This window comes from Branchiostoma lanceolatum, chromosome 2 (assembly GCF_035083965.1).
Source record: "Branchiostoma lanceolatum isolate klBraLanc5 chromosome 2, klBraLanc5.hap2, whole genome shotgun sequence".
NCBI classification, from domain to species: Eukaryota; Metazoa; Chordata; class Leptocardii; order Amphioxiformes; family Branchiostomatidae; genus Branchiostoma; species Branchiostoma lanceolatum.
In genome coordinates this window covers 26,526,804-26,554,063 of record NC_089723.1, presented here as the reverse complement: position 1 = coordinate 26,554,063, position 27,260 = coordinate 26,526,804, and the positions used below count along the sequence as shown (strand labels likewise).

At 42.6% G+C, this 27,260-nt stretch overlaps 1 protein-coding gene across 5 annotated transcripts in view; it reads left to right on the top strand.

The window, feature by feature from the left end:
- LOC136428260 (small conductance calcium-activated potassium channel protein 2-like) overlaps positions 1-27,260 on the top strand; it is a 134,983-nt gene that overhangs the window by 89,474 nt on the left and 18,249 nt on the right. For all 5 annotated transcript variants that reach the window (XM_066417636.1, XM_066417637.1, XM_066417634.1 and 2 more), the window contains 3 exons: positions 3,291-4,500; positions 5,900-5,995; positions 22,388-22,806. In XM_066417636.1, coding sequence (XP_066273733.1) covers positions 3,814-4,500; positions 5,900-5,995; positions 22,388-22,806 — 1,202 coding nt within the window. In that variant the 5' untranslated portion in view covers positions 3,291-3,813. The remainder of the gene's footprint in view (positions 1-3,290; positions 4,501-5,899; positions 5,996-22,387; positions 22,807-27,260) is intronic.

The following is a 27,260-nucleotide window of genomic DNA, read 5'->3' as shown; positions in this document are numbered from 1 at the left end:
GAAATGAATGAATGAAGAAAAATATATTGGTGCACATTTTCGTTGGCAAAGAAGCTGGCATCAGGCTGGAAATGAAGAAGGAGTTTATTAAAGTGACTTAAGAAAATTATATTTACGGTCACTATGACAAGGAGACTCAGTGTAAACTCCTTGCTTGACACCAACACTCCTATTGTACGCTTATGCTGTTGGGTCTACTCCCAACTTTGACGTATAGATGCGCAAACTTTACTGAACACTTGACAGACGATTATAAAACCTCCGTGCTGGCGGCATCTTTTGTAAAATCACGAGTGATGTTCTCTGAGGTCTAAAAAAACAGACCATATTAATGTAGGGCTTAGAAGAGTTGGGCCATGGGATCAGGTAAATTGGCTATGTTTTTGCCCAGACGTGCCTCCCTTCCTGTTTTAGACAGACGCCTTGACACTGATCTGGACATTGAAGCATGGCTTCTGACGGTTTAATGGCATCGGCAACACGGAAACGGACTTTCCACGAGCCGAGTATATCAACGGATCAACCGCCATAATGTACGCTGGGTGTGGATAGGCACGATTAACTCCATCAAGCACCAACACATCAAAGTACGGAACGACCTATGAGGCGGACATACACGTTTTCCATGGTGCCCCATGCATACAAATAACATTCTTAAAAGATGCAACAGGGAGAAGTTCTGTCACGTCGGAAGGACATAAAAGACGATGACGACATTACGGAGTCCATTAGTTGGACATAGTCGCATGATCACCAGTTCATGATTAGCTGGATGGAGTGCCTGCCGAGCAAAACGATAGATGAAGGACGATGTTAACTATAATTGACAGCTGAAATGCTCATTAAGCTTGGGCCACATGAGACTAGCAAAACAAAGCTGCCGTTGGCACAGTAACGTTAGTAATTAACTCCCATATTAGCATTATAGTATTTCTAATAATCTTTCTGCAAGCATTGACGAGGAACTGTAGGTCTGCCACGGCCTAATTTACTCACCTAAGTGCGTTCTCAATAATCTGTGGGGAGGGAGTCAAATTTCGTCTATAATTTTGCCTCGGGACGCAACGGGGACGTAAATGTCACACTATATATTAAAAGGCTCTTTTCATTAATGCTTGGTGGCGTTTTTGATTGGTATGAGTGGGCCAATGCACCAGGGGTTTTAGTCCCACTGGTCTTACCCTGGCATACGTCACGTGGCCAATAGTGGCGAAGAGCTCGCGTAACCATAGATATACCCGAAAAGTCGACGGTATCTCTTTAAAGCGAATTCTTTATTCAGAGTAAAGTTTTGAGTAAGCATGCATGTGATAATGTGAGAAATCGCGCTCACAGTGGAGTTATATGATTTATCCTTAAACAAAAATCTACAGAGAACAAGACAATTTTAGTCTAATTCAACGATATTTGCGCTGTATTAAGTGAACATATCCGACATACACTGCAGCAGTCTTTCTAGTCTCTACAAGACTCCACACGGGTTGCTGGCGAAATAGTAGATATTGGCCATACAGACCGAATAATATGCAGGGGTTTGCTGGTGTCACAGAGTTACAATTTGCAACCCATAGATTGCAACTCCATGACCAGCTAACTCCAGCTAACTGGCACTATATTCCGTCTGTTTGGCCAATATCTACTATTTTCCAGCAACCCATTGAGTCTGGTAGAGACGTCGACTACAGTCTGACCTCCATTTCATGGCTGTGTAAGAAGCACGACCATTACCAGGCTTCCTGTGAAGCTTCTTAACCTAATTCTGCAGATCACCGGGCGGGGAGTTCAGCAGCTAACCGCATTAGGTGCAGTGAGACAGAAAACATCGAACATCCGATGTCACGCACCTCTCCAACAGCGTTCCGCAACGTTGTGCCCAACCAAGTGTCCAAATGAAAAGCTCTCCCACTCTTCACAACTCACTGCCTAAAGAAACCAGCCTCAGGTGGTCCTGGAATCGTCTCATTTCCTTCTCATTGGAATGATTTAGTTCTAAGTAGTGGACGAATACGCCGAAATCAAATTATGCCATATAACAGATTAGCATCCATTCCTATAAAGATGAAACTTGTGCGACACAAAGGCTTGCATGTATGCCGATCACAAAGTAAGTAATGGGCGCGTGTTTGAAAGAGGGTAACCCCCCCTTTTTACGTACAACACGCCAACGACAAATTTGGGGCACAGGTTGGTTTTACGTGCTTCACTCGAGATCGTCATAAGGGATGGTGCACGAATTCAAAGGAGGGTATCTCCTGTATTCCATATATCTGTTGTTACAAAAATAAGTATACGAGGAAGTCGTAGACATACAAAGACAGTTCTTCGTGGTTTGGATCACCACTTTTACAGTGAATATTTTGTCAAGTCAAGCGTTTTAAGGATTGTGCAAAAATTACAACCCACCCCCTCCGTTTATTATGAACCGTCCCTGCCCATCGATTCCGGTCGATAGTCATGAATATGCCGCGTGTGATCCTTACAAGTTTGTATGGTGATGCAGAAGAAATACAACAAACCGCTGTGGTTCCTCATTTCTTTGGCGGAAAAATTCTCTTGTTATAAAGTACTGCTTGTGGTTTAGTGTTTTGACATTTTCCACGAATGTTTCACTGTAGTTAACTTCTTTTGCCTTTTTTTTGCCTCACTCAACAAACTTTCCTCACATGCCTTTTGTGGTGAAAATGATAACGAAACAAAGTAGAACACTCAGTTAAAGCCTTTATTTTCTACGCTTAAAGTGACATGAAGAATATATGACACATTTTGTCTTTGTTTCCTCAGATATTTGTTTTATTGAAATGACATAAGATATAACTTACACACTGAAAGTCGAGTATCAGCCCCAATTAATTCCTGATGCGTTTTGACTTCACTGCTAAGTGATACTTCTTAAATCACAAATATGTCTTCAGCTGACGAAAAGGTAGATATAGTGTGAAATTTGATATATATGGAAGGTGAAAAAAAGAAAATGGCAAGCAACTCCGTCCACAGTGACGCTATGTCTAAATTCAAAAGACGTCCCTTAAATACAAAATGTTTTTGAATTTACTCCGAGGGTGACTGATATTTCAATGCGTTACAAAAACCTCATGATCTGGAGAATATGTAAAATGATTTGTAGGCATGTACCAGTAGAGTCCCCCACTTTAACAGCTGCACTAACAGTAAACGCGACTTGCTACATGACGTTGCCGCTATGTGCCGCTGTGCGATGGCGGACGGCCGTGAAAAATGGCGTCCCCTTTCCACCATTTGCGATTAAATCCGCCTTGTTTTCTCCTCCACAGGACCTCAGTCCCTATCTGGAGATTTAAGTGAGACTGCCCCACGGAAGGGATTCATCTGCACGGAAGCTAGAGGCCACGCCACTTCGCCATGAACCTATGTCAACCGCTCCGCTACCAGAGATCCCTCCTTATAAATAATTCATTACAGCCATCGCAACAAGCAAGGAATGAGAACTATTCACCGATGGCACCGTGCCTTCAAAATCCCCGGCCAAGATGACATACTGGAATTCCTTTTCCGGACAAAAATAGAACCTCCCCATGGGTTAGGAACCGGGGTAAAAATATAGCGCTAACCCCTCACTGTACAATCAACACATGTGCCCTTTCAATCAATTCTGGCCAAGGCAAAAAAACGTGGTAAATCTCCTCGGCTTTAAGATTTGAAAAATATCAAGCGAGTTAAAATCCTTTTTTTCCGCAAGGGCACATCGCTATGTTGTAAAACCCACGTTTTGAGTACCTTTATATGACTACTTAATTTCTAAGCTCGTGATTGGTCGAGGATCGCGGGCATAGCGTCATGTCTATTGTTGTGGTGCAGCCAGCCAATGAGGGCGCGCGGATCGATTCTACGGACAGCCTCATTCGTATGCAGGAGCAAGAAGCTTCCGACGCCTGCGCGACTGCTTCGTATAAAGACTCAAGAATGGAGCGTGGGGTTACTGGCAACACCAATACGTTCTACCACCATGAAATGGAGACACAGAACAAGTATGGCGCCACGCCGCGAGAACTAGGGCTGTCCAGTTTGAGTAGGGGGAAGGGGCGGCCGCAGACGAGCACCTCAGAAACACACGAAGGAGTAACCCGTGGAAGAGCGAGAAGAGGGGCCGGAGGAGGCGGGGCGATCACTGAAGCTGCCGTTCCAGACGGCATGGACGGGCAGGAGGATAACCCATTCGTGGATATAACGGCACTGAATAATACTAAAGTCAACGGCAGTGTACGATCGCTGGGTTCTCCCTCACAGCTAAGGAAGCAACACTCCCAGCAGGAAGCTCAGCCCATGCACGTCATGAACGCGCCCGAGGTGGTGGTCTCCAGGCCCGACTCCAAACGGAAAACCAATGTTGGGTACAGGCTTGGACACAGGCGGGCACTGTTCGAATACAGGAAGAGATTAAGTGACTATGCCTTGATATTTGGAATGTTCGGCATCATAGTGATGGTCATAGAAACGGAGCTGTCATGGTCGGTGTACTTAAAGGTAGGTTGAGTAGATTCTTGAGATCACGTTCTCTCTCCCTTCTGTAAATATACATCCAAACAACCGCAAGAGTGTTCGGAGAATTCTACAGGTTGATGGTTGTCAGAGCTGGCATAGGAGCCTACAGGGCACGGTTTCATAATCACTGTATGCTGCTAAATCGACAAGATCTCAGATTATTGAGCATAAAAACACATCATTAGTAGGGCTCCTTGGGAGCGCTTCAAAGCATCTGTGCTCCGATGCATATTTTTCTGTCTATCAATGAAGACAGCACATTTTGCAAGCCATGGTTAAGATCTAGCCCAGTTTAGGTGGTCAGAAAAGGGCTATCCCAGCACTTATAGACAGCTAAGTCCTTTCCGAGAAAAGGATAAGATGACGTAGTCCCTTTGACATGTAGGTGCGGTGTTGACATGACGTTGTTTGTGTCTGCCCCTAGGCCATACACAGTATTGCCATTGTTTGCAGACATGTCACCAAATTATTCGCTAACCCTAGCACTCCCTGCACAGAATATCACACCCTCTATTTCCAATCTGTTTAGCTCATCTTGCTCGTCTACGTCAATGCATACGACCTCAAAAAGAAATATGATCAAAATTCAAGGAAGGAAAAAACGCTGAAAAATAACCTACTAAGGGACTTGAAATGTTTGGATAATTGTCACATTTCGACTTAAAAATGTTCGCTGATTGGAAACATTTCTGCTTTTTTTGTTTTTATCATTATTTTACGAGGAAATTCCGTGAAATTCCCAAAGGGCCCTTGTGTGACGTCAGCCTTTCACTGGGCATTTTTTTAGCAGATTGTTGTTTTCCCAGTGGTGTCTTTAGATGGGATATGGCGGCGTGTCATAGTGTTCACCTTCTTTGATTTTCTGCCAATTTTTCGCTAAACCCGCCAAAGCAATATTTCCCTACATTGTCTCTTGCCGCTAGCTTTTTGTTAAATGTAGGGCATTCGACAGTATGGCACGATACGACAGAATGTGTAACCGTGTAAAATGTTTAATCCATTAACTCAGTACTGATAGGCTAGATTATTTCATCTGTCACAGATCTAACGCCTGTAATTAGCATGGCATTGCCGATAGCCAAAAATGTTGATTTTCAAAGTGTTCCAATCTGTCTTGAATTCCTTGTGTGGCCCATTTTCCCAACAATGTTCCATTTAAATTTTCATAACGGAATGCAGAAGTAGAATTTCCTTAAACTATCTTTGCCTTTGCAACATGGCAATATGTAACTGATCGCTATATTGTAATCTGCTGATGCGATGATTCCATGTATTTACATTTTGTACAAACAAAACATGTACCACGTATTTACCAATAGAATCTGCACCGTATCATGTTTAAACATATAGTCAAACATGTACCACACGCTGTCTTTTTCAGACATCGTTCTACTCTACGGCTTTGAAATGCCTTATAACGTTCTCCACGATCATTCTTCTGGGGTTGATCCTGGCCTACCATATCAGGGAGATCCAGGTAAGTCAGCAGAAATTCAGCTTCTCCTATCTATATTTACCGTAGCCGTGGCGAAATAGTGCAAGTAATATGCGGTATGCTGTACTATACATGCACAGTCCGGGCCGCCGACGCGCCGTGGTTAGTCCATGAATCAAGCAAAGCCCCGTGTTTGGCAAGTGGATCTCTGTGGGCTAAGTAGGGCCCTGGAAATTGCCTACATTAAAGATGCGTATAGAGCAGCCGGCCGCCGTAATGGGCCTACAGCTATTTCTGATACGGCGCACTGGCAGTACCGGTAGACAGGGTTTGACGAGGGTTTATTGATCCCCGCACACGGTGGACATTGTGAAGATACCGGGGGCGGCAGGGGCAAGGAAAGCTGTACATACTGTATAGGTGGCGTGTAAATAGAACGACATACAGATTCCACACAACGCGTGGCACCATATTGCCGAGAAATTTGATGTCATCCTCCCCCATTACACCCCTTCCTTCATATTCCGCCCCTACTCTGCAATACAGCGGGAGAGGGGCTAATTTTATCTTGCTCTCTTCCTATTGTGACAAATCTATGGACAAGCACGAACGCTGCAAATTTCCTGTTTTACCCCTGAAACGTGGTGACGTCAGGTCCCATAGGATAGCTTGTAATGTGCCACCATACGTCTTCCTTCTCTCTCCGTCCATTTGTTATTACTTATCGTTCCCACCAGCGCTTGTTTATGGCCGATGTGTCACCGGTAGCCATGTCCACGCCCAGAGAAAGGCGCACTATATAATCGGCGCCCGCGGCATCAAACGCGGAGGGTGCTCAGGAATAATACCGGTGTGCATTTAGTGGCGGAGTCGAGTGGTAGTTAGGAGGAATCATCTTTGCTTTGATAGTCGCGATCGTATGACAAATATATCTAAAATACCGGGTGTACGGCTAATATTTTGTACGGGTGAGAGCAAAATGTTCACGCTAGGAGTCCAATGGGCAAGGCTAGAAAAAGCATATTGTGCTCGGCATTGTTACAGGTTTACCCGGCGTTTGACGATCCAACCACACCTAACACAATAGGATGCCATAGAAAAATAAAAAGAACCAGCAGTTGATTGTTGGCGGAAACAATTACATAAGTCATAGATAAAAACATATACAAATCAATTTTTAATAGGATGCTTTCAAATTTTAATGTGGATGTCATACCGTTGTATTGTGTTTTTGTATCTATAGGGCGCTTCATAAAAGACCTAGTCACCTAGATGTGGCCCAGCCCCATCAAATGACCTGACCTAAAACCCGCCGTTCCACAATGTTCTAGTTCTGATCAGGCCTTTGATACCGACTGTCGGTATAATGCTTTGGAGTCGGACGCTGCCCCATGCAGTTCACGTCATCTAAAATCCTGTGTCTGTGATTGACAGGTCCAACGGATGAGACGATCACACTTCCTCGCGTGTCAATCATCTCATTAATTACGTGTCAAATCTACCACTCCCCCGTTTTCAAACCGTATGTTCTAAATAGGCGATAGTAATCTGATAGTCTGGGCCGAGAGGAGTGATTCCCCAATGCACCAACATCTCCGTAAAACACCCACCTTAATTTGTGCAAATCAGTTTTTCCTGCATCCATGCATGCTTGTTTGTTTGTTCTGTTGAAACGTTGCGTCTATCAAAACCATCATGCCTTTACGTCCACAATATCCTTATATTCGTACTTAGAAAATCAACCTAATGAATACGTAGACAAAATGACAAATATTGTTCGGGTGAAATTCAATTGACAAGCTCTAATGGGGACAAGTGTAACGCTCTAGGAGGGTTATTGTTTGTCTTATATTTGAAACGCCTGTTCCTCTTCAATTTCCAATAGATCTGACAAATACAATAAAAGTCTCCCCCTTACGATCTAATAATGATAAGGGAAAGCCGTCCAGTTGCCGCCCGTGTGTTCTGACCTGAGTGGGCGGTGAGAGAGGCTGATATACCCGCGCTGACACAGGAGCTCCCAATGCCGATATTACCACTCGAACAACAAGACAGGGGTGTCGTTCTACAATTTTACATCACCTAAAAATTCTGCTACGATGCCGAAAATTTACGTGCATCATTGATTCTTTTATACCTAGAGACATGCCGAAATTCAAACGAATCCGTCCAAAGGATCCTGAGTTATAGCTACAAATACACAAACCCAGACGATTATAGTACCCCCTTCATGGAGGTAAGAAAAGAAAATGAAAACGTTGAATACAGCTTTACATTATCACTAGGACCTACCACCCGGCCTTCTATCCATCACTTTTTTATAATCCAGATAAGATAAACGTCCTAACTTCCGTTGCATTTTGATTCATTGCTATGACAAGTCCTTTCCTTCTCGAAGAAAGGGCCCGCTTCAGCCCTGTGATTTGGGCCAAACTGCCAGACTCTTTGTCAGGATTGACCAGATCCATGAATAACAGCGAGCTGAAAGGAACCAGAGAGTCGTAATTCTGTAACCGATGTCCTCCTGCGCTGCTGATACAGGAACATCTTTACCCTTCAGAATATATAGAAAGCGTTTTCATTCAAGGCGGTGTACATTTATCCACTGGTACAACCACAATAAGCCGTGCTGCGTTCCAAAAACTTCACACTTCAAGACTGAAATCTTACCCATCCATCCCACCACATATCCAGGTCGCAAAGGAACTACATCTTCCTTTAGTAAGCATGCGCGTGTCTGTTCCTTTGACACTTGGGTCGGGATCAACACTTAACCATCCGGTTCTCAATCTCCACAATCTGACGAGCTCACATTTCTCCCGCTACCGTTGTCAACTGTCATCAATGTAAATAGCTACTCAATATGTTTAAACAAAAAATGATTGTAAAACATCTGTTCTTACACTTCCACCATCACACAGAAACGAGAAGACTCTTACTTACTCCTGCTAGCCTGACAATGTATATATGTATCTGTGATCTATAATTTTTTTTGTGGGCATAAATGTACAAAAGGGTTTACATTAATTCATAGATTTTTTCATTCATTCAAATCTGACACGTGAAAATAAACTTGGATCGTCTTACATACGTTTCAACGAGGCGCAACAGAATGATGAGAAATGAAAAAACAAACAAATAAGAAAGTGATAAAAAAAGGAATATTTACACAGAGGCTCATCATAAATCCCTCACTTAGGCTGTGCCATCATGGTTTTACTCCATTTTTTTAAAGAAAACTTTTAACCCGGATGAAATTATCACACGGGCGTCTGTTGGAAAACTTCCAATATTTCTATTTCAAGTCAACTTCTCTGCGACGATTATTTAATAAGAAATACAAACGACTAAAAGAACAATTGCACACGAGAGGATGCAGTACGATACAGTAGTACGACAGTGGAACTATAGCTGAATACGTCACACTATACATTTTCACAAGTTTTGAATGAGTTCCACACTTATGCTGGGCCGACCGTGGTGGAGATTCGCGGTGGAAGTATCCTCCGATACAATTGGACCTCAACTTCATCTCAAATTGCCTGTTGTGCCTCGGTGGTATCCAGTGCAGATACGTTGGCACCTTTCATGCTATTTGCGAAATGATGGTATCCTACCCTAGCGCCTACCTGGCTCTATAGGTCGCTTGAAATAGTAGAAATTGGCCAAATGGATGGATAACATGCCAGAGGAGTTAGCCGGCCGGGAGTACTGTTTGCAAACTGCTCCCCGGCCGGCTAACTCCTCTCATATGTTATCCGTCCATTTGGCCAATTTCTACTATTTCCAGCGACCTGTGGAGCCTGCTAGAGGCGAATTCTTCCCAAAATTCATGTCCGGTGTTTCCTATGCACCTCATCCACCGCCCGGAAACCTCCCCGAGCCCGTACCGGAGACGTGGGAAGCCATTATTTCCCGAGCTCAGCAACCCTGAGGACTACAAAAAACACTTCATGCGTCTCCGTTCGATTACTATTGCTATCCAACAGGCACCATCAGAAGCACCTTTGCACTTTTCCTTATTTCTTTCAGTTGCCTCATGCGAATTTCTTTTCGGCAATTCAAATCTCTTCACATTTGTATGCTTCGCATCGCAGTTTCAGAGAGTTTAGAATCGTGCTGCACAGAACCTTTGTCTTGAAGCGATATATCAAGCACTTAGATGTAGAGCTGGGTGCCAGGGTCTGTTGCATTTATAGATATCAAGTTATGGTTTCACAGATTCTAATCTGAAAGGTTCTTTTCTCACTTTCCATGGCCGTTGATTGTATCTAAGTATTTTCCTCAGCAACAAATAAAAGTATGCGCAGTTGTCGAAAACCAGAGTAAATGTAAAACTCAATTTAGGAAACTGTTGAAAAACGTTGGCATCTCGACCAGTGAAACATTTAGCTGCAGAGCCCGACCAACAAATATCCACCTCTGTTGCCTGCAAACTCCCACAAGTTTTAGTGGCGTGCCATCAATGTTACCCAATGTATGAGTATGATCAGGCCACTATCTTCCAACTAAACTTTCATTCTCGACCAGAAACAAATTCAGAAAGAACAGAATGATGAAACACTGTTTGAAGATTTCTTGTGGACAGACTGTTGTTACAGGACGATGTTACAGCACATGCTGAAGAATATGCCATAGATGCATTACCGGGGGACCACCATGTCATTTGTTGGTGATCCACATCTACATCTGGTGACAGCTGGACTGGACGATGACCAGCGCTGACCGCTCAGCAGATCAAATGGAAGCTGACCCCTGGGTCAAACAGGATCATTGCAGCGGGTCCCATCGAAACGCTCTCTATTTGTGGAATGACTTTTCCATGTAGGGGTGGAAAGTCTCGTGACCTTTCGCGACACGGTCACAATAAACATAACTTTGGCGTGCTAGAAATGCGACGTCTATACCAAATTTGAAGGACTCAATTTCCTTACTGCATGCCCACGCGTCATGCTTCAAAAGGACTGCTCCGGTAAGGTTCCCACGTCCTATCTATCTGACGGCTTCATCTAAAGCATATCTGGCGGACTATGACACAAACTGCAGACGAAACCCCCAAATATTATATGGTTTGGGGACTTGACGGCCGGCGTTACATTTGAGTTATTGATGTTAAAGTATTTCATCCTCGAAATGCATGACATGTAGCTTTCAAGGGGTCTCATGGATTTTGAAAACAAAATGTAAAGCGTTTTGTTTTGTGGGTGGAGTTTTAGTGTGAGAGGAGAAACATTGATACCCAACATTAAAAAAGAAACGTTAACCGTACAGTGGAATGATAAAAAGATTATCATGGTGTGCGCTGCCGTAACCTTTGATCCATAAGAAATGACCAAAATTGATTAAATCTGTGATCTATTGAAAATCAATATGTTGGACGTCATTCGGGAGGATTCTCCTCTTCATAGAATACGTTTTTATGCTGATTGGCATGTCATAAATTTTTGTTTGCTTTCCTGGATATATAGCCTTACATTCTCGTAAAGTATGAATGTCTGATGGCACACAAAAGGTTTGCGTCACAAACCAAACATCAACGATATCTTATCACAGGCTAGGGTCATCGGTTGTCACGGCGTTGCTATCTTTGATGTGTTGATTATCTTTTGCGAGGGCTATCGGATGCATAATTAATAGATGCAATTCATAACATTAATCCCTTCTATAGGGAATGTATCTTAACCGAAGTAATAAATCTAGTTCAGTGATAAGAATATGATGTATGACAGTATGGTATCAAATATGGATCATCCTTTATTCGTAAAAGCTACCAAGGCAGCGTCGATGATTATAGACGCCCTTTCCATTGGACCTTTATCAAATATTAATACATAAATGATTGAAGTCATAACGATGCACACGCACAATGTCACTGCGGTATGAGAGCATTTGTTATCCGTTTCAAATAACGGCGGAGACGGGGCCGGGTGGCACGCTCTAGTGTAGGCTGTGCTATGTTCGGCGTGCGGCATGACTTCAGTGAGTGGTCGCTAAATCCAGGCGCCATCTTTGTCCTGAAGGGATAGGTCTGTGTGTTGGAGCCAAATGAACTTGTGGATGTTGGCCTGGGCAATGTGTGCTCGCATACACTCTGCTCACAGTCTGCTTAAACAGCTCGGTTGGACCAGTCGTCTGGGTGTTTTGGAAGATTCTATCACCTAATTACTCATCCAACAGATTCCTTTCGGCTTAGTTAACGTTACAAGGAAAACACAAGTGTAATATAGCTTCAAAAGTAGAGCAGATTCCTCTGTTAAAGCTAGAACAGTTACATGTCATCAGATCATGGCATCTATTTCCAACAGAGAGGAGAAAAACGGTCGAATTCTTGTCTACTATTCTGCTATGCAAGTTTAGTCAGTATAAATTTAATTTTAGTTGATATATTTGTTCGGCTGTATAAAAACATACAACCAGGGCTACCCAACTAGCCGAATGCCAGCCCTGGTCACTGAACAATGTACAACTTACAATGCAAGCGGTTGTGAGACACATACAGAGGCGGTTACATACAAAGTATACAGATCTCTGAGGCCATTTCGGTAAGATTAACAGAAAGAGCATCACTGTCTCCAAATAATGAAATGGTTACTGCTTGAGCTACCTGGTATTGAAAATGGTAATGGGAATCAGTCCAAAAGGCAGTATGACACATGGGCAACTTGCTTTGTACTTGTTCTGTTCAAGGCCGGAACGGGAATCGATACATTTCATCGATAAAATCTACGGAGAAAAATGATGAGCGGCGACGAAAGGGCCCCTATCTCTTAATTGATATTTGTAATATGATAGCATATTTTATTGCAGAGGGTAAACGACCATATGGTCCATTAGCACATGAAGAATGGATCTGGTCTCTTGGTGCCAGCCCACTCACATTTCTCTAAAATATTTCTTTCTGTCCGACTCGTTGCTTAACATATTTTATTTCCAAGCCTGTATAATAGTTAGCACATCTTTGACAGGCTGGATGGTATAAAGGTTTGATTTCGATGCGTTCACGCCATGTTAGAAAATAGATTTCATGTTTTGAATTAAAATGAAAATTGAGAGTAAAAGAGAAAAATCGATGTGCACAGTCTCCCCGGTTGGGAAGGCTATTGATCTATTACCATTGTTAGGCTCTGAAGATGGACCTGCTAGCTTGGATGCAATCTACCAATTGGAATACGTTTGACCCCGGCTACTGGACGGTAGCGGTCGAATCTTTTCCCGCCATTTTTCATCCCATTTTTCGAATATAGATAACGGAGACAACAATCCAATCCCAGGTCAGTGGCGAACCTGACTTGGGTCGTGATGAGAAGTAGTGTGTGGTGTGGGAGGCCAAACTACCCATACAAGGGCATACGCAGACAGTTAAGGAAAGATGCTGCGGGGAAAGTGCAATATAATGGGCTATGCTCACGACTGAAGTATGGTGTGCTTCTTTCGGCGGTCCAATTAGGCCCCTCCTCACAGCTGAAATAATCCTGAAAAAACAGTAATTGCAGCCCCCACGGAAGCCGTCGTCACTATGACAACGTAGAACCCAATAAACGTAGCTCTTATGAGATACCTAATCTAATGTTTGCCTCATAGCAACATCGTCTTAATGTCCGTTGCGTGGTGCAGACAGGCAGTCTCCTAACGACTATGCACCATATCTCGCGATAGATGTACTCCCAGGATTCCATTTGTGGCCATAAAGAAGCGCGAAGAGATATTCCTTCGGTCGGAAGCAGCAATCATTTCCACGTCCCAATCCCCCCAGCCAAAATTTGAAGTCATTTCCCCGCCCATTCGGCTGAGCACCTGTAATGTGGACAAATCTGCGTTAAACAACTTTCCAGTTCTACCTCATGGTTTCTTCGGGCACGCGCAGTGTTTTCTGTATGATCTGGTCATCGGGCGACCCAACGTGGCTGTATCGATTGAAAACGCATTTTTTTCTCTTGTATAATTTAATCAGGTATGAATTGTAAAAATGTGAAGTCAAGAACATCGAACTTCTAGGCAGAAATCGTAATATTCAGTAACTTTTCAAAATTCAAAATAACCGACATTAAACAATTTCATGTTTTCTGCATCACGCATTGTATAACCGCTGTATGCTTGTCAAATGATATGCGGTATGCAGTCAAGGTTCTTACATATTTCCATATTTGATCAAGTTACCATTGACTTTTCCCATCTCTGGTGCATGCACTTTGCGTCCTGCACAGAAAGGCTGCGTACTGACTTTCAAAAGATGCCGAGGAAACAAAATTTGTAACGAATTGATTCTTATGGACGTCAATCTGTCTAAACCATCCACAAAAGTTGTGGTTGTCTTGTGAATCAGGGTAGATAAGGGTATTTTGTCTTTGTTTGTTTGTTTGTTTGTTTGTTTGTTTGTTGTTTTTTTTTGGTCAGAGAGATGAACAAGCAAACAAATATTTGGCAAGCTCTCACAGGACATATTCACTGACAGGTCCGATCGTGACGTCATTACCAGCAGATATAGAACATGACACTTTATCGTCTGACGTGCTACAGAGACTTAACGTGATGAAAGACAGCTGTACCCTATTGAAAGAACAAGAGCTGGATTATGATCCTGACAGAAATCGGGAATGTCTCAACTCCAGTGTGAGGACGCCAATATCACTAATGTATCCAAGTGCAGTGATAATCCTCAGCGACGTCATGAATTCCACTGTGGACGTTGAAGATGTGTCTAACTGTTGGAGTCATCAGTGATGCTTTCAGTTCGAGTCTGTTTCTCTATCTTCTGTTCTGGATATGCTACGGTCTTGATTTTAAGGTGGCAGATAGATTTTGGGTTGGGAGGAGCTGGTCTAGGTTTGGCTCACCTAGCAGCTTATTTTGAAGCTGCAGGGGCGCTTTGTTGTCTTTCTAAGTCCGTTAATGACATTGTCGGATGCCCAAGAGGGAAAGGAACTCATCCGCACTCCTGCCACCATTAGGAACAGACCTGGCGCCATCACTGAGCCTCCAAGATACGATCATGGGAACTGATCCACCTGCGCCCTAATGCACATGGAGGAATATTACCCTCTAAGTCTCTCACGAGGGACTTAAGTCCATATGAACCCATTTCCTCCTGTAGTAAGGCCTCATTATAGAGGGCAATAAAGCTTGGAGATTCGCATCACAACCAATGCGCGTAATACTTAGAGAATAATTTTCCAAATGCACTGTGACAAAGTAAGTGGTAATGGTGCATGTGGCATAATTGAACAATTGTGCAAATTTGTCTAAAAGCACCAAATTTGGCACACATATGATTTGTGTTTTTAAATGAATCAAGAGATGGAACCATCTCAACTTCTCCCCAGCTAGGAGCGATTTTCTGTCATTTGTTTGGATGCAGTGTCACCGCAGTTTTAGCTGCTATGTCTTCTTGGAGAGTTCTAAATTCAAAATTTTCGACTACCTATATACCAAATGTGATGCTTTTAGACAAATCTGCTCAATTGGTCTGATTTTCACAGCTATGCCGCCAGACTATATGTACAATTGTCTACCGTCCATGTCCCGCGTCTGTTTAAACAGAATAACCATAGGCACACCCATTATTTACTAGACATCGCTACAGGAATCACAAGGTTCAGTTCTAAAGCCTAATTTTTACGCGTTGTCTAGATGTTTATGGTCCTTTTCCTTTGCCTGATTGTGGTTAGGAACTATTTGTCTCGGGCCGAATCGTAAAAGTGATCCCGCACCGGTGCCAGCTTTCTCTGTCAAAGACAATTCGTTTGAAAGATATGCTCCCCTCAGACATTGAAGGACGATCGTTTCGCCCGGATTCATTAAGTTGAATGCCCATGGCCTTGCCTGCTCAGATGAACCGATAGATCCGGGGTCCGTTGTTCTCTCAATGGGGCGCTCAAAAACACTGCATGGTTAACACATGGATGGTCACGGACAGAGACGAATTGTCAATCTGCCTGCAGTGGTCAAAAGTATGTATGTGGCCTGAAATTGGTAGGCAAAGCTATTTGTTTCAACATCTGTTTGACTTTCGAATTCGAATGTAGAACTACGAAAATAAACAGCTGTTTCTGCTTTTCGAAGATTGAAATGATGAAGAAGTGGCAATATCTTGAGATCCTTATTGAGGACTAATTGTGCAACATATATTTTGCAGCTTTTATGTTGTCGCGTTTTTGTCCAAAAAAAGAAGACAAGAAACAGAGCGCACCCACTCTCCTTAAAACAATCTTCGTTCTTTGTACAAGAATTCGAAAATAACTGCCTTGAAATTTTTTGCAAAAGAGTTCAGATACTGTAGATTCATTTACTTGGCTAATGTTTTTATTTCGCGACTGGAGGGAAATGATGTTTTTCGCTGTGTTTTATAACGGCGGTTGAGGCAATTCTGGGGTAAAGTAGTCTTACAAGGGAGACGTATTCGTGGCGTCATGAACTCGCGATGGAGAGGTCACAGCGAAAATAAATCCACCGCGAAAATTTCTAGATTTACCGGAGGCAGTCGCACCAGCTGCTCACAGTCAAGGGCAGCCGTGTATTGGTCTGCGCAGGAAGTCCTGCGTGATCTCGTGCCATCTTTCTCCCGAACCCATTCGGTGCTCCGGCTCCATGCAGCTCTAAGTGGATAACATCTTGACCCCAGTGTACACAACTCATCCGAGATGGCTTGTAGAACTAATTGAGGCCGACTGATGGAAAGGAGGTCGCGCACATAACACATTTCTCGTCCATTTAAGGCCATACAACTGACATGGGCTGTTTGAACGACGTACGTACTCGGATACGACGTCCATATAACACTTTAGGCCCCAGCCAAAGCTAGCTCTTGTCGTAAACGTACATCAGAATACAAGTTGTTGGTTAATCTAGCTTCGGTACCGTACGCCAATACATTATCCATTAAGCCAATGCATCATAGCAGAAGGATAAAAACAAATATGTTCAATTAACAATTGACGTGTGTGGAGGAAAAATTGAAGAGAGTGCTTCTGGAGACAATCAACGTTTAGTGGATTTCGTTGGCGTCTGACTGCGTCTGTGTGGTGCCTTGTTATAAGACAGAAACTCTCTCTCAGACGATTTTGGAAAATAATTGTTTTTGTGATCCAGTTTTATCCGGAAATACAGTGAATTTGTGATTTTTCTTTTGCGCTTTCCTGATGTGGTAAGTATCAAAAGCCGGTTAACTTTCTTATCACATGCTGTGAGACGACAGGCGGTGTCCGTGGCAGACCGTTCCACCGCCGCGCGTGGGCGGGGCCGGGGGGCTGTCTGCTTACACCGCCTGGATTTTCCTGGTATCCTTCCGCCTTAGAAATGGGGCCAGGCGCTGTTATCTCTACCGAAGTCTGGCCAGGGGCGACTCATTTGTCGCTAATATGGGGAAAAGGAAAGTAGACCTTGGAAACGTTTTAAAAACATGTTTGAAAGCATGCCGATCTGTGTACAATAACATCCATCAAATACAATTCAGCGATCCAACATAGCGAAATTCACGTAAAACTGCTTGACCGAATGTTTAAAATGTATTTTTCTTTTTTTTACTTTATTTCTTCAAACTTTCTTTCATCTAGGGTAAACCATTGAGTCACGTTCTGGTAGATTAATTATCTTCGCCGAGTACTTGTACTCGGAGAGGATTATGTTTTCGGTTGAAAAATCTGTTGGGTGGGTCTGAATGTATGTCAGGAGCATAACTCAAGAAAACTTCAATGAATCTTTATGATTTTTAGTAGGTGTGTAGTGGTTGTGTAAAGGAAGGTCAAGTTCGAAAATGGTTTACCTTGCGTTTTTCAATAGTACTGCAGCGGACTTAGCATTTTTTTGTGTTTGTATGTAGGCAAAAAAGTGACGGAAACGTTGATGGATCTTCATGATTTTTTGCAGGTGTGTAGATGTTGTGAAAACGGAGGTCAAGTTCAAAAATGGCTCTCCTGGCACTTTCCGTCGGTACTGCAGCGGGCTTTGTGTGGATGCGAATTTTATTGTGGACAACATAACTCAAGAAGCTGTTGATGGATCCTTATGATATTTAGTGGATGGGTAGGATTTACCGAAAGGAAGGTCAAGTTTGATAATGGGCCTTCTAGCGGGTACCAAAGGTACTGCAGCAGAGCTTCAAAATTTAGGAGCATATTTTCTGAAAGTGCTATGGTCACGATTTTTGTGTGGCAGATAGTTCATGCCACAGAAAGTAAGTTCTGTAAATTTTGGCCCCCTAGCGGCTTGTTAAGAACCGCAGTGGGTGTTTTTGTTTTGACATTCGGACATGAATAACTTGAGAATGGGTCGACAGATCGTCGTGATGTTTGGTATGTAGAGAGCTCGGATGGTGCTTTACATAACCAATGACTAATTATGCAAATAAGGAGCTAATTTGCATAATTAGTAAGGAAAGTTTGTTAACCCACTGCCTTTCAATGGGACATGGGACAGTGTCAGGTCATGTAAACAGATAGCCTTGCATAAACGTACATGTAGGTCAAATAAATGAACAATTCTCCAAGCAGAGGTGTGGGTCCTGCTGGTTTTTGACGCGTTCAGTTTAAGCATTTTTGTTCAACACGGTTGGCGACATAACGAAATAGGGACAAAATAGAAAGCCTGACTAGAAACACCTAAAAACGTGCCAGATTTATTCTATTCATATGTATTGACTGTACTATTTCATCATCACTTTCAACTTTCAACACTGCCATATCGAACCTTTGTGGCCCATATAATATCAACATACTCAAATTTTTTCATGACCAGTTATAACATATATCAGCACACTCTACACATATACTAGTCCTGTACCACCAAATGATTTTTAACCCTATCTTAACTGGACTCATTCGCCCAATCATAACGTCCAAATGGTATGGTGCATGATCAAATTTGCAGGGGGTGATAGGCACGTAAATATAAATCACTTTCCATAATAAGCTTGATCATTTGGCGAAGATAATGTGTTTGTGGAACTCTAGTTGATATTGTGATATTGGACATCTCGTTGATATTTCTTTTGCATGAAGTTGCGTAAACGCAGCACAGTTCCTTGCCATATGTCGTAGCGTTCCGAAATCCACAGCATATCAGTTTATCCTTTCTCCATTGACAGATATTGACGGCTATCCCACTTCGTACTCTAAGGGAAATGGCTTTCTGCAAATCCCTTTTCCTTCAGGAATTTACCCTTCCCAGTAATATTTCTTTGTCTACCAGTATAAATACAGTGCCAAAGATCTGGAACTTCTTATCTGTAATGTTGCAACAAGACGGCAGCATGCATCATAAAAGAAAAGGAAGAAGAGGCACGCGAAAAAATGTCACATCTTTAGTACAATCAAAGTGTCTAGAAAGGGATTAGACATTCCAAACGTCCTTTGTCAAAGATTAAAGAACGGAGCTTTTCATTTTAACATTTACTAGGAATATTTCATAATTAAGGTCCATCCCGTCATTGAAAATCTGTCCCCAGCAAAAAGACTAGCTCACGATCCATGCTTCGTCCTTGGCCAATCGTTCCCTCCCGTCACCCAGATGGTCTTCAGACGGACTGTAACGTCATCAGAAGATCTAAAAGTCCGTCATCTTGTATTGAAAGTGCGTCCTCTATTACTCTCATAATGTGAAGAACAAGGGTGCTCGCACGCTTTGGCGAGGTCTAATAGCTCATACCATCGCTGTTGGTTTAGCTGATGAGACTAAACTAGGTCAATGAAAGGCTATAGGGTCAACATGTGAAGCAAATGACGTAGATACGCTCAGAAGTAGGAAGAACCCATTAAACACTACCCCGGGGACAGTTTTCTACATCGTTTCACCCCGCCTCTTCTTGCATCCTGATATGGACAAACATCTCTTTCTCTCTCCCCCTACTGTTCAAATTGTTTAGTAAGTCTCCATAAATAATAAGAATGATAAAGATAATGATAAAATAATAAAATTACGTACTGATAGATATCAATGACTTGTTGCTAAAAACGATTATCTGGCTTTGGGGTAAATTCACTTAACTATCATTCAAACGACAAACTAATGCAATCCATATCAATTTTTGCGCCTCTGACCTTTTCCCCATTTTTCGTAGCCACAAACGTGATGAGACGATAAGAAAAGTCGTCTGAGCGTTTTTATGACTAGAATGTGGCGATATTGTACTGTATGTCTACCCGCTGGAGTGTGCATCGCTACATCAGTCATACGCTCCAAAGCGGGCCCCTTTGAGCAGCCCCTCGTTTGCCTTGCCTCCGGATGACTGGAAATCCAGCCAGAATTAGCTTATTTCCCCGAGGACGTTTTAGGTCACACATAAAACCATTCTACAGATCCACAGGATATTATGCACAAGAGAAAATATATCGACAGAGGAAAGAAAGGTGCGCAGCTGATCGAAAGTCCGGGGAAAGGGAGAGCCCTTGGACGGTTGCTGAGATAAATCGATCTGCATTTGAAATTGTCGAAACACATCTTTATTTTACCGGCTGCAAACAAAGTGAACATTGCAGACGATGTTGATCTCTCCAGGAAAAAAAAACCCATAAAACATGTAATCTCAAGTGAGCCTTCCATCATATTGAAGACCTGTGATGTACATATACAAATTGGCAAGTCCTTATAACTGCCGAGCAAGGCAAGCCCTAGATACTCAGTGTGGATAACTGTGCCTAATGGCAGATTTTGACAGATTACGTCATTTGCGACGCCAAGGACGTCCCTTGGAGGGATCTTTACGCCATCACATGGCGACACACATGTCAGAATGTACCACTGCACTCGAGGGGGAGGGCTCCGCCCGGCAGATTAAGCAGAAACGCATACATGTAATGAACGTTTGCAAATAAACAAGGCTTTGCTTTTGGTTTTACAGATTAGGTAGTCTTTGTTAAGTCGCTGAAATGAAAGACAACGTAAACTCAGCAAATATCGTGAACAAAGGTTTAGAATCAACTACATCAGTTCCCTTCTCCAAGCTTTCTTGGATACCTTATCTGACAAATTGAACGCTAAACAGCTTTTGATTTTGCGTGGTAGTTCGTAGCGCATTATATAAGTTGCACAACCTGAGTCCGTCGCCACTTCGTCTTATCTACTGATTTTTTTTTCTGGATGACTAAGTTTTTACAAATCAGCTTAGGTGCCACTCCAGGGAGGTGTCCTAAATCATTAGACTTGTGCTATTTTAAGGGAAACATTACGCCAAAACATAATCCTACATAATCCTGGCGGTCGTGTTCAATTACAAATAGCAGTTGTGCCACTGCACAGCTGTACTAAGGATACAACGTAAACTGTTAACAATGCACAAAAAAGTAGACCACTTGTCTCAATGTTCACTTACACTGCTAACGTTTTGTGTCATCAACTTAAAACGGGAATAATATGTGGTCTATCTTTCAATCAAAGTGTAATCCGCCATTTGTGTTTTTCCGGAAATAACTCCATGAAGACTTCGTGGCGGCTGTAAGACATAGTACAGCACCATGCCGTCCTCTTGTCTAGTCGACTAAAAGTTGCGCTTTTTCGGCCTTATCCAACCTGACAGTATTGATGCTGTCGCTTGTAGCGTCGCAGAATAGTGCTAACTTAAACCATTAATATTCAACCGGAGGCAACGCGTTGGCGCCAACTTGGTGTTCGTCGGATCCAGTTTTCATATACATGGTTAAGCTCATTTCAAAACATAGAATCCATGCGCCACTAGAATGACTGGTTGTGTTGTCTCAGAGTCATCCCAACTGAACGATAAGTGCAGTTTCGCACTATCAAACCAGCCAAACTGTATGATTGCTTTTGCAAGAAATAAACGTGCCGCAATTGAACCCCCGTAACCTTGATTAAGCATAGATCGCACTCATAAAGTTGCACAGGCGACAGGTCGTTACAAACGCTAGCTCTCTAGACAGTAGGAGAATCATTTTTACTGCAAATACACATTCAATGGTCGTTGAGAGTTCGTAACTCCCTACGATGGTCTCGAAAGGTCATAGAAACCTCGTGAAATACAGGGTCAACGTGAAATTGACCCGCAGGTCTGACTTGTAGATGCTGAGACAGAGGCCAAGAAAGGGTACTTCTTCCCCCGTTGACACACTAGATGCTTTCAGCATTGACAGAACGTGCATGTGGGGGTGAGGGTGGTGGACGGGCTCAAAATCCTTGAAACAACTTGTAACGCTGCAGAAAGTACTTTTCTTCAATGATGAATATCAGCTGCACTGCTGACACCATGCTGTATCTTTAATGTTTTAATTGTCATATACCATTGAAGACCATGCAAGAAGAGAACGATGAATATTGTAACGTGTTATGATGCAACGAAAAGTGTAAAAATACACTGTTTAAACATGTTTCAAAAGAAAAGAGCAGAAAGTAAATCATTTTGACCATTTCTATTCGTACACTACAGAAGGCGTCTGTGTACGTTAGCTTCACGACTTTATCTGATGTTTTGTCATCTTTCTGTCTTTTCAGCTTTTCATGGTAGATAACGGCGCAGATGACTGGAGGATAGCCATGACGTTTGAGAGGGTGTTCTTCATTGGGCTGGAACTTGTAGTCTGTGCAATACATCCTATTCCTGGTGTCTGGATGTTCACATGGACCGCTCGCATGGCCTTCTCAGGCGCCGTATCAACGAAAGAAGCCGACGTCGACATCCTCCTCTCTATACCAATGTTCTTGAGACTCTACCTTATCGCCAGAGTCATGCTGTTGCACAGTAAACTCTTCACAGATGCTTCTTCCAGAAGTATCGGTGCCCTGAATAGAATAAACTTCAATACGCGCTTTGTTCTAAAAACGCTGATGACAATATGTCCAGGGACGGTCTTACTGGTTTTCACAGTCACGCTCTGGATAATCGCGGCCTGGACGACTACAGCCTGTGAAAGGTACGATCTAACCGGCTCATTTTGATTGCATTTCAGCTCATCTCTTGTTGTACATGGTATGATTAGATTTCTTCATTACAGCTTGCAGATGATAATGATGATGACCATCTTTACTGCCTGCTCATTGTGGTAGAGGGTTCAAATTGGATGTCCACAGGCCACCGATAACGGCCAACCTTCATGCACGTTATATCACATGTTGGTCGTGAAATCAATCTGTTCATTACCTTGGATCATACCGCAGGCGATGTTTCCTCTCATTCAGAACCCAATTATCTCTCGTCCAATGATCGCCCACAGTTTGGTCGTATAATCACGCCACAATTCTGCTGCCAAGATTGTTAGAATGTGCATATTGACCTTGGTGCAAATCACTGCCTTCGACTTCCACGTTTGTGCCACTTGTTGAAGCTACTGCGCCTACAGTGAAGTAGACATCGTTGCCATTACCTTGACTTTTCTTCAAGATGCATTCTGTCATGTTATGTAATAAGTCATTGTACCACTGAAGCAGGTCGCTGAGGTTTACTGGCTTGATAAACTACATCTTTTTCATCAGCAGACAAGGTGATTATACAACAACCCATTTGGACATTTGTTACCAAGTTTAGACTTGCGAGGAAAGATGACTGAAACGGCATCATTGATTATGCTTAAGGCCAAAGCAGCTTGTTCAAAACAAAGTAACGCAACCTAGACATTCCTACCAAGTGCAAACTCATATTGGGCAGACACTTAAGGGTACGAAAGGAGCCAAAAACGTCGGTATAAAATCTTTTGTTGTAGCTACGTCACTCATACCATACTGTAGCTCTTTTGTATTTTGGAGGTTGTAGCTTGTAACTTGCAAGGCCCGCATTCCACGTACTAGACAGCGATCGCACTGCGACCTTAATTGGATTTGTGTAACGCCTGACTTCATAATTTGAATATCACGCAAAATGTAGAAGTGTTACTGAAAAGATGACAATACATTGAAAATGTATAAAAAGTTCGTTTTTTATCTATGAAATTCGTCGAGCGCTCTGTCAAATCGCTCGGTTGTAGCGAGGCCGTCGCTCTAGTGGAATGGGGGTGTTATGAATAACATCCCTAAGCTCCCGGTGGATAGAAATACTCGTAACATGCCAAACGGATGTCCTTTTAAGAAGGTCAAATAATGTGATGGGTGAAGCAGTTGTCGGAACGAAAATTGCGGATAGTTTCTGTGTTATATGCAAACAAGATACCATAAGGCCACGTCCATAAACATAACTTCGCACTGCCGCCTTTCGGACCAGTAGAGAGCAGATGCTCCTTCTGATAATCAATACCTCCTTTCCAAACACTTATTCCCACCTAAACCACGAAGACAATTCAATCCTATGTCAGGAGGTTTTCATTTGTCTTGGACTTTAAAGTTTCTCCGCCTGAAATTAAATGTCGGGGAGAAGTCATTACATTGTACGCACCGCTGATCCCCGGGACCTTGAAAGTGCACGCGTTGTGATCCGAACGTTGATTGATTCTGCCGTATCGTGTAAAGCAGATGAGAGCCATAATACATCATGTTGTCTTGCACAACATACTGGAGAGTATTTCGCAGTAATGCCAAAGTTTCAACTGCCTCCCGTCAAATCCCTCACCATGATATGTTGTCACGCACAGACATAACCGGAATGCTTCTGCAGGCATGAGAAGCGCGTTCGGACTTTATATTCACGAGTGTGTATCAAGTATGACTGAGGTGGTTTGTATAAGACGTTCAAAACCGCCCGAGGCCTAGGGCCGGCTTTGCATGAGCGTTGTTGCACTCTCATTTGTACACAACACTGTCGTTCATAATAGTTCATAAGAGCTTCGTACAACAAATTTAGCAAGGCGACATCACGTTACACGTAATGTATGTTTATTCTAAAATAATGGCAACATTGTCATTGAAAGGCCCTTGATCAGCTTTGTGAACGAAAGATAATTAATGACAAATAATGACTCTTAAAAGCATTAGGAACTGAGTGAAGATACGTCAACTCAAATTAAGACATTGACATCACTCAAATGATTAGACAACGAGTAACATAACTATTGAATATGGCACGTTTTATGATTCATGTATTATTATGTACCCTTAAATGCCTGGTAAGCTCTCGTGCAATTAGCTTAATGAGCATCAACCCGCTTTGTTTACCATCTGCTGTCGTATCGTGTTGCTCCTACGGAATAAAGTCTTCACCAGCATACAGAGTTTGCACGTCATTTGTCGCGAACACTATGGCCAAGTGTACAATCTCAGGGACTGTCGTATTTCTTTCAAACTAATGTGCAAAGGTTGGTGCAGATCATGCGGTTTGTAACGATCTTGGTGGCCTCTTTCGATAATAGAAAGTTTGCAAGGGATCCTAGAGGGATTGCACGGAGCATAAATCGGGATGTATTTTCTTTGAATTTATCATAGGATGTCTATCGTCCGCACGTAATTTAGCCGTAACCCAGATAAGAAACGTTCTCCCGGAAGGAGATGATGAAGAGATCGCCCCGAAAGCAGAGTACTCTGTATTTATATCTATAGGATTAACCTGTACTGCTACAGGCCTCATTGGCGTGAAGCAGCGGTTATTGGGATTTTCCTCCACACCATGGGGAAATCACATAGTTCTGTTTAATCGCAGAGAATCAATCCTCTATCTTCAATTTTATTGTTCTCTTGTTCCCAAACCGACCCCTTTCTGTTCCAACTAAGCGAGGTTTGAGAAGCAAACTGTTCATCCTGACAAGTAAGTCGTATTCGGACCCGCCTTAGGGAGGTTGTCAAAGTTACAAATTTGATAAAAGACCAACAAAATAGTGTTGGACAACTGCCTGGACGTTTTCTGCTTACTAAACGCTAGCACATCGAAATGTCTGTCAAAGTTTCTCTATGAAGACTTTTTATTCGCACATTTGAATTTGTTTTCGTGCATACTATTGCATACATCTTGAAAGCAATATTTTGACGCAATGAATACGATAGTAGATCTTAATTCATGTTTAATTTTGCTATAATGATAAAATAGAAAGAATGCAACCAGGGTTCGAGTCATCTTTAGCTACTGAAAGACAAAACATCTTCATCTGATACGTTTAAGTCGAATATTGTACAAACAACTATGAGATGGTGATGTCCATAGCACAATAGACCAAAATTTCACCTCCAACAAAATCAGTTATATGTTTTGATGGTTTCTTCAAATTTGGTTGCACATCATTGTAATTTACAGACAATTTTCACTTAAAGTCTTTTTCGTTCCTTATTTTCTTTATTATCTTGTACATAATCTTCCCCCTACTCTACATGAGAGCCGGGATGATGTTTGAGGATGATCCGTAAACGGAAGAAAAGTCGTCTGCAGCTTTTCAAATATTCATGAAGGTGGCCGATCCTGCTTCTTAGAGGTAGAGTAGCCTGGGGTAGCTTAGAAGATGATGTTGTTTATCCTCAAGCTACTCACCACCAAAACAGTAACAGCAATGCATTACTTGTGTCTTTTGAGCCTTTATCAAATATCGATATCCTCTTGTCATTCATAGTTTAGCATTGGGCCGCCCTATAACAAAGCTGAAATCTATGGCTCAATACAATACTTTGACAACACATGTAAAGAGGAGTCAGGGATCACGCTCGTGAATGTATACGTCCTTTTAAGATCTACATTTGATGTTGACCATGCACAGATGGCGCCCATTCCATTTCCTTGCTGAATTCAGTTATAGTCGTAAACGTCCAGTTGCTAACCCCCTTTACGGCTTTTTATGTTCCCATGGATCCCATCTCATCCCTGATAAATCCACATATAGAAGGGAATACTTTGGAAACGATCTACCCGCTGCCCCCGAAGAAGCCCACCAGTCTGCCGTCCATGTTGATGATTCTGCAAGTGTGTAGCCAGACATTTAAGCTCCTGAATCTTGCACGATTAGTATACGGTGGGAGAGGACTATATTCCGTCTACTCTGTGCGCTTTGGGAAATGAAGCTTGACGTCATGAAGCATCTACACATATCTGTATATTTTAATGCTGATACTCCCCAGCTTAGCCCCCTCTTGAGGCAAATGAAAGCGATGCACTTAAGGGTACCTAACATGACGTCATTCCTCAAGCGACATAAACATATATCGTCGCTTGACGCAGTTTTATTGCTTTCATCAACGCATCTTTCAAACAGTGGGTGTGTAGAGGACTGACTACTGATTAGACCAACGTCTGAAGAGAAAATTGTAGCTTAGGGCTAACAGAAATGGGGAAGATGACGCTGCATACGTAACGTATGAAGTACAAGAAGACAACATGGCACCTGCCATTGCTGAAGATTGGAATCCATATTTGCTTCCTACCCATTATCTTAGGCATAGATCTTTAAAAGGCAAAGAAAAAGATGTACGTAGGATGTCCTCTAGATTGAATAGATAAGAGGACTGATTTCTAAGAAATACGAAT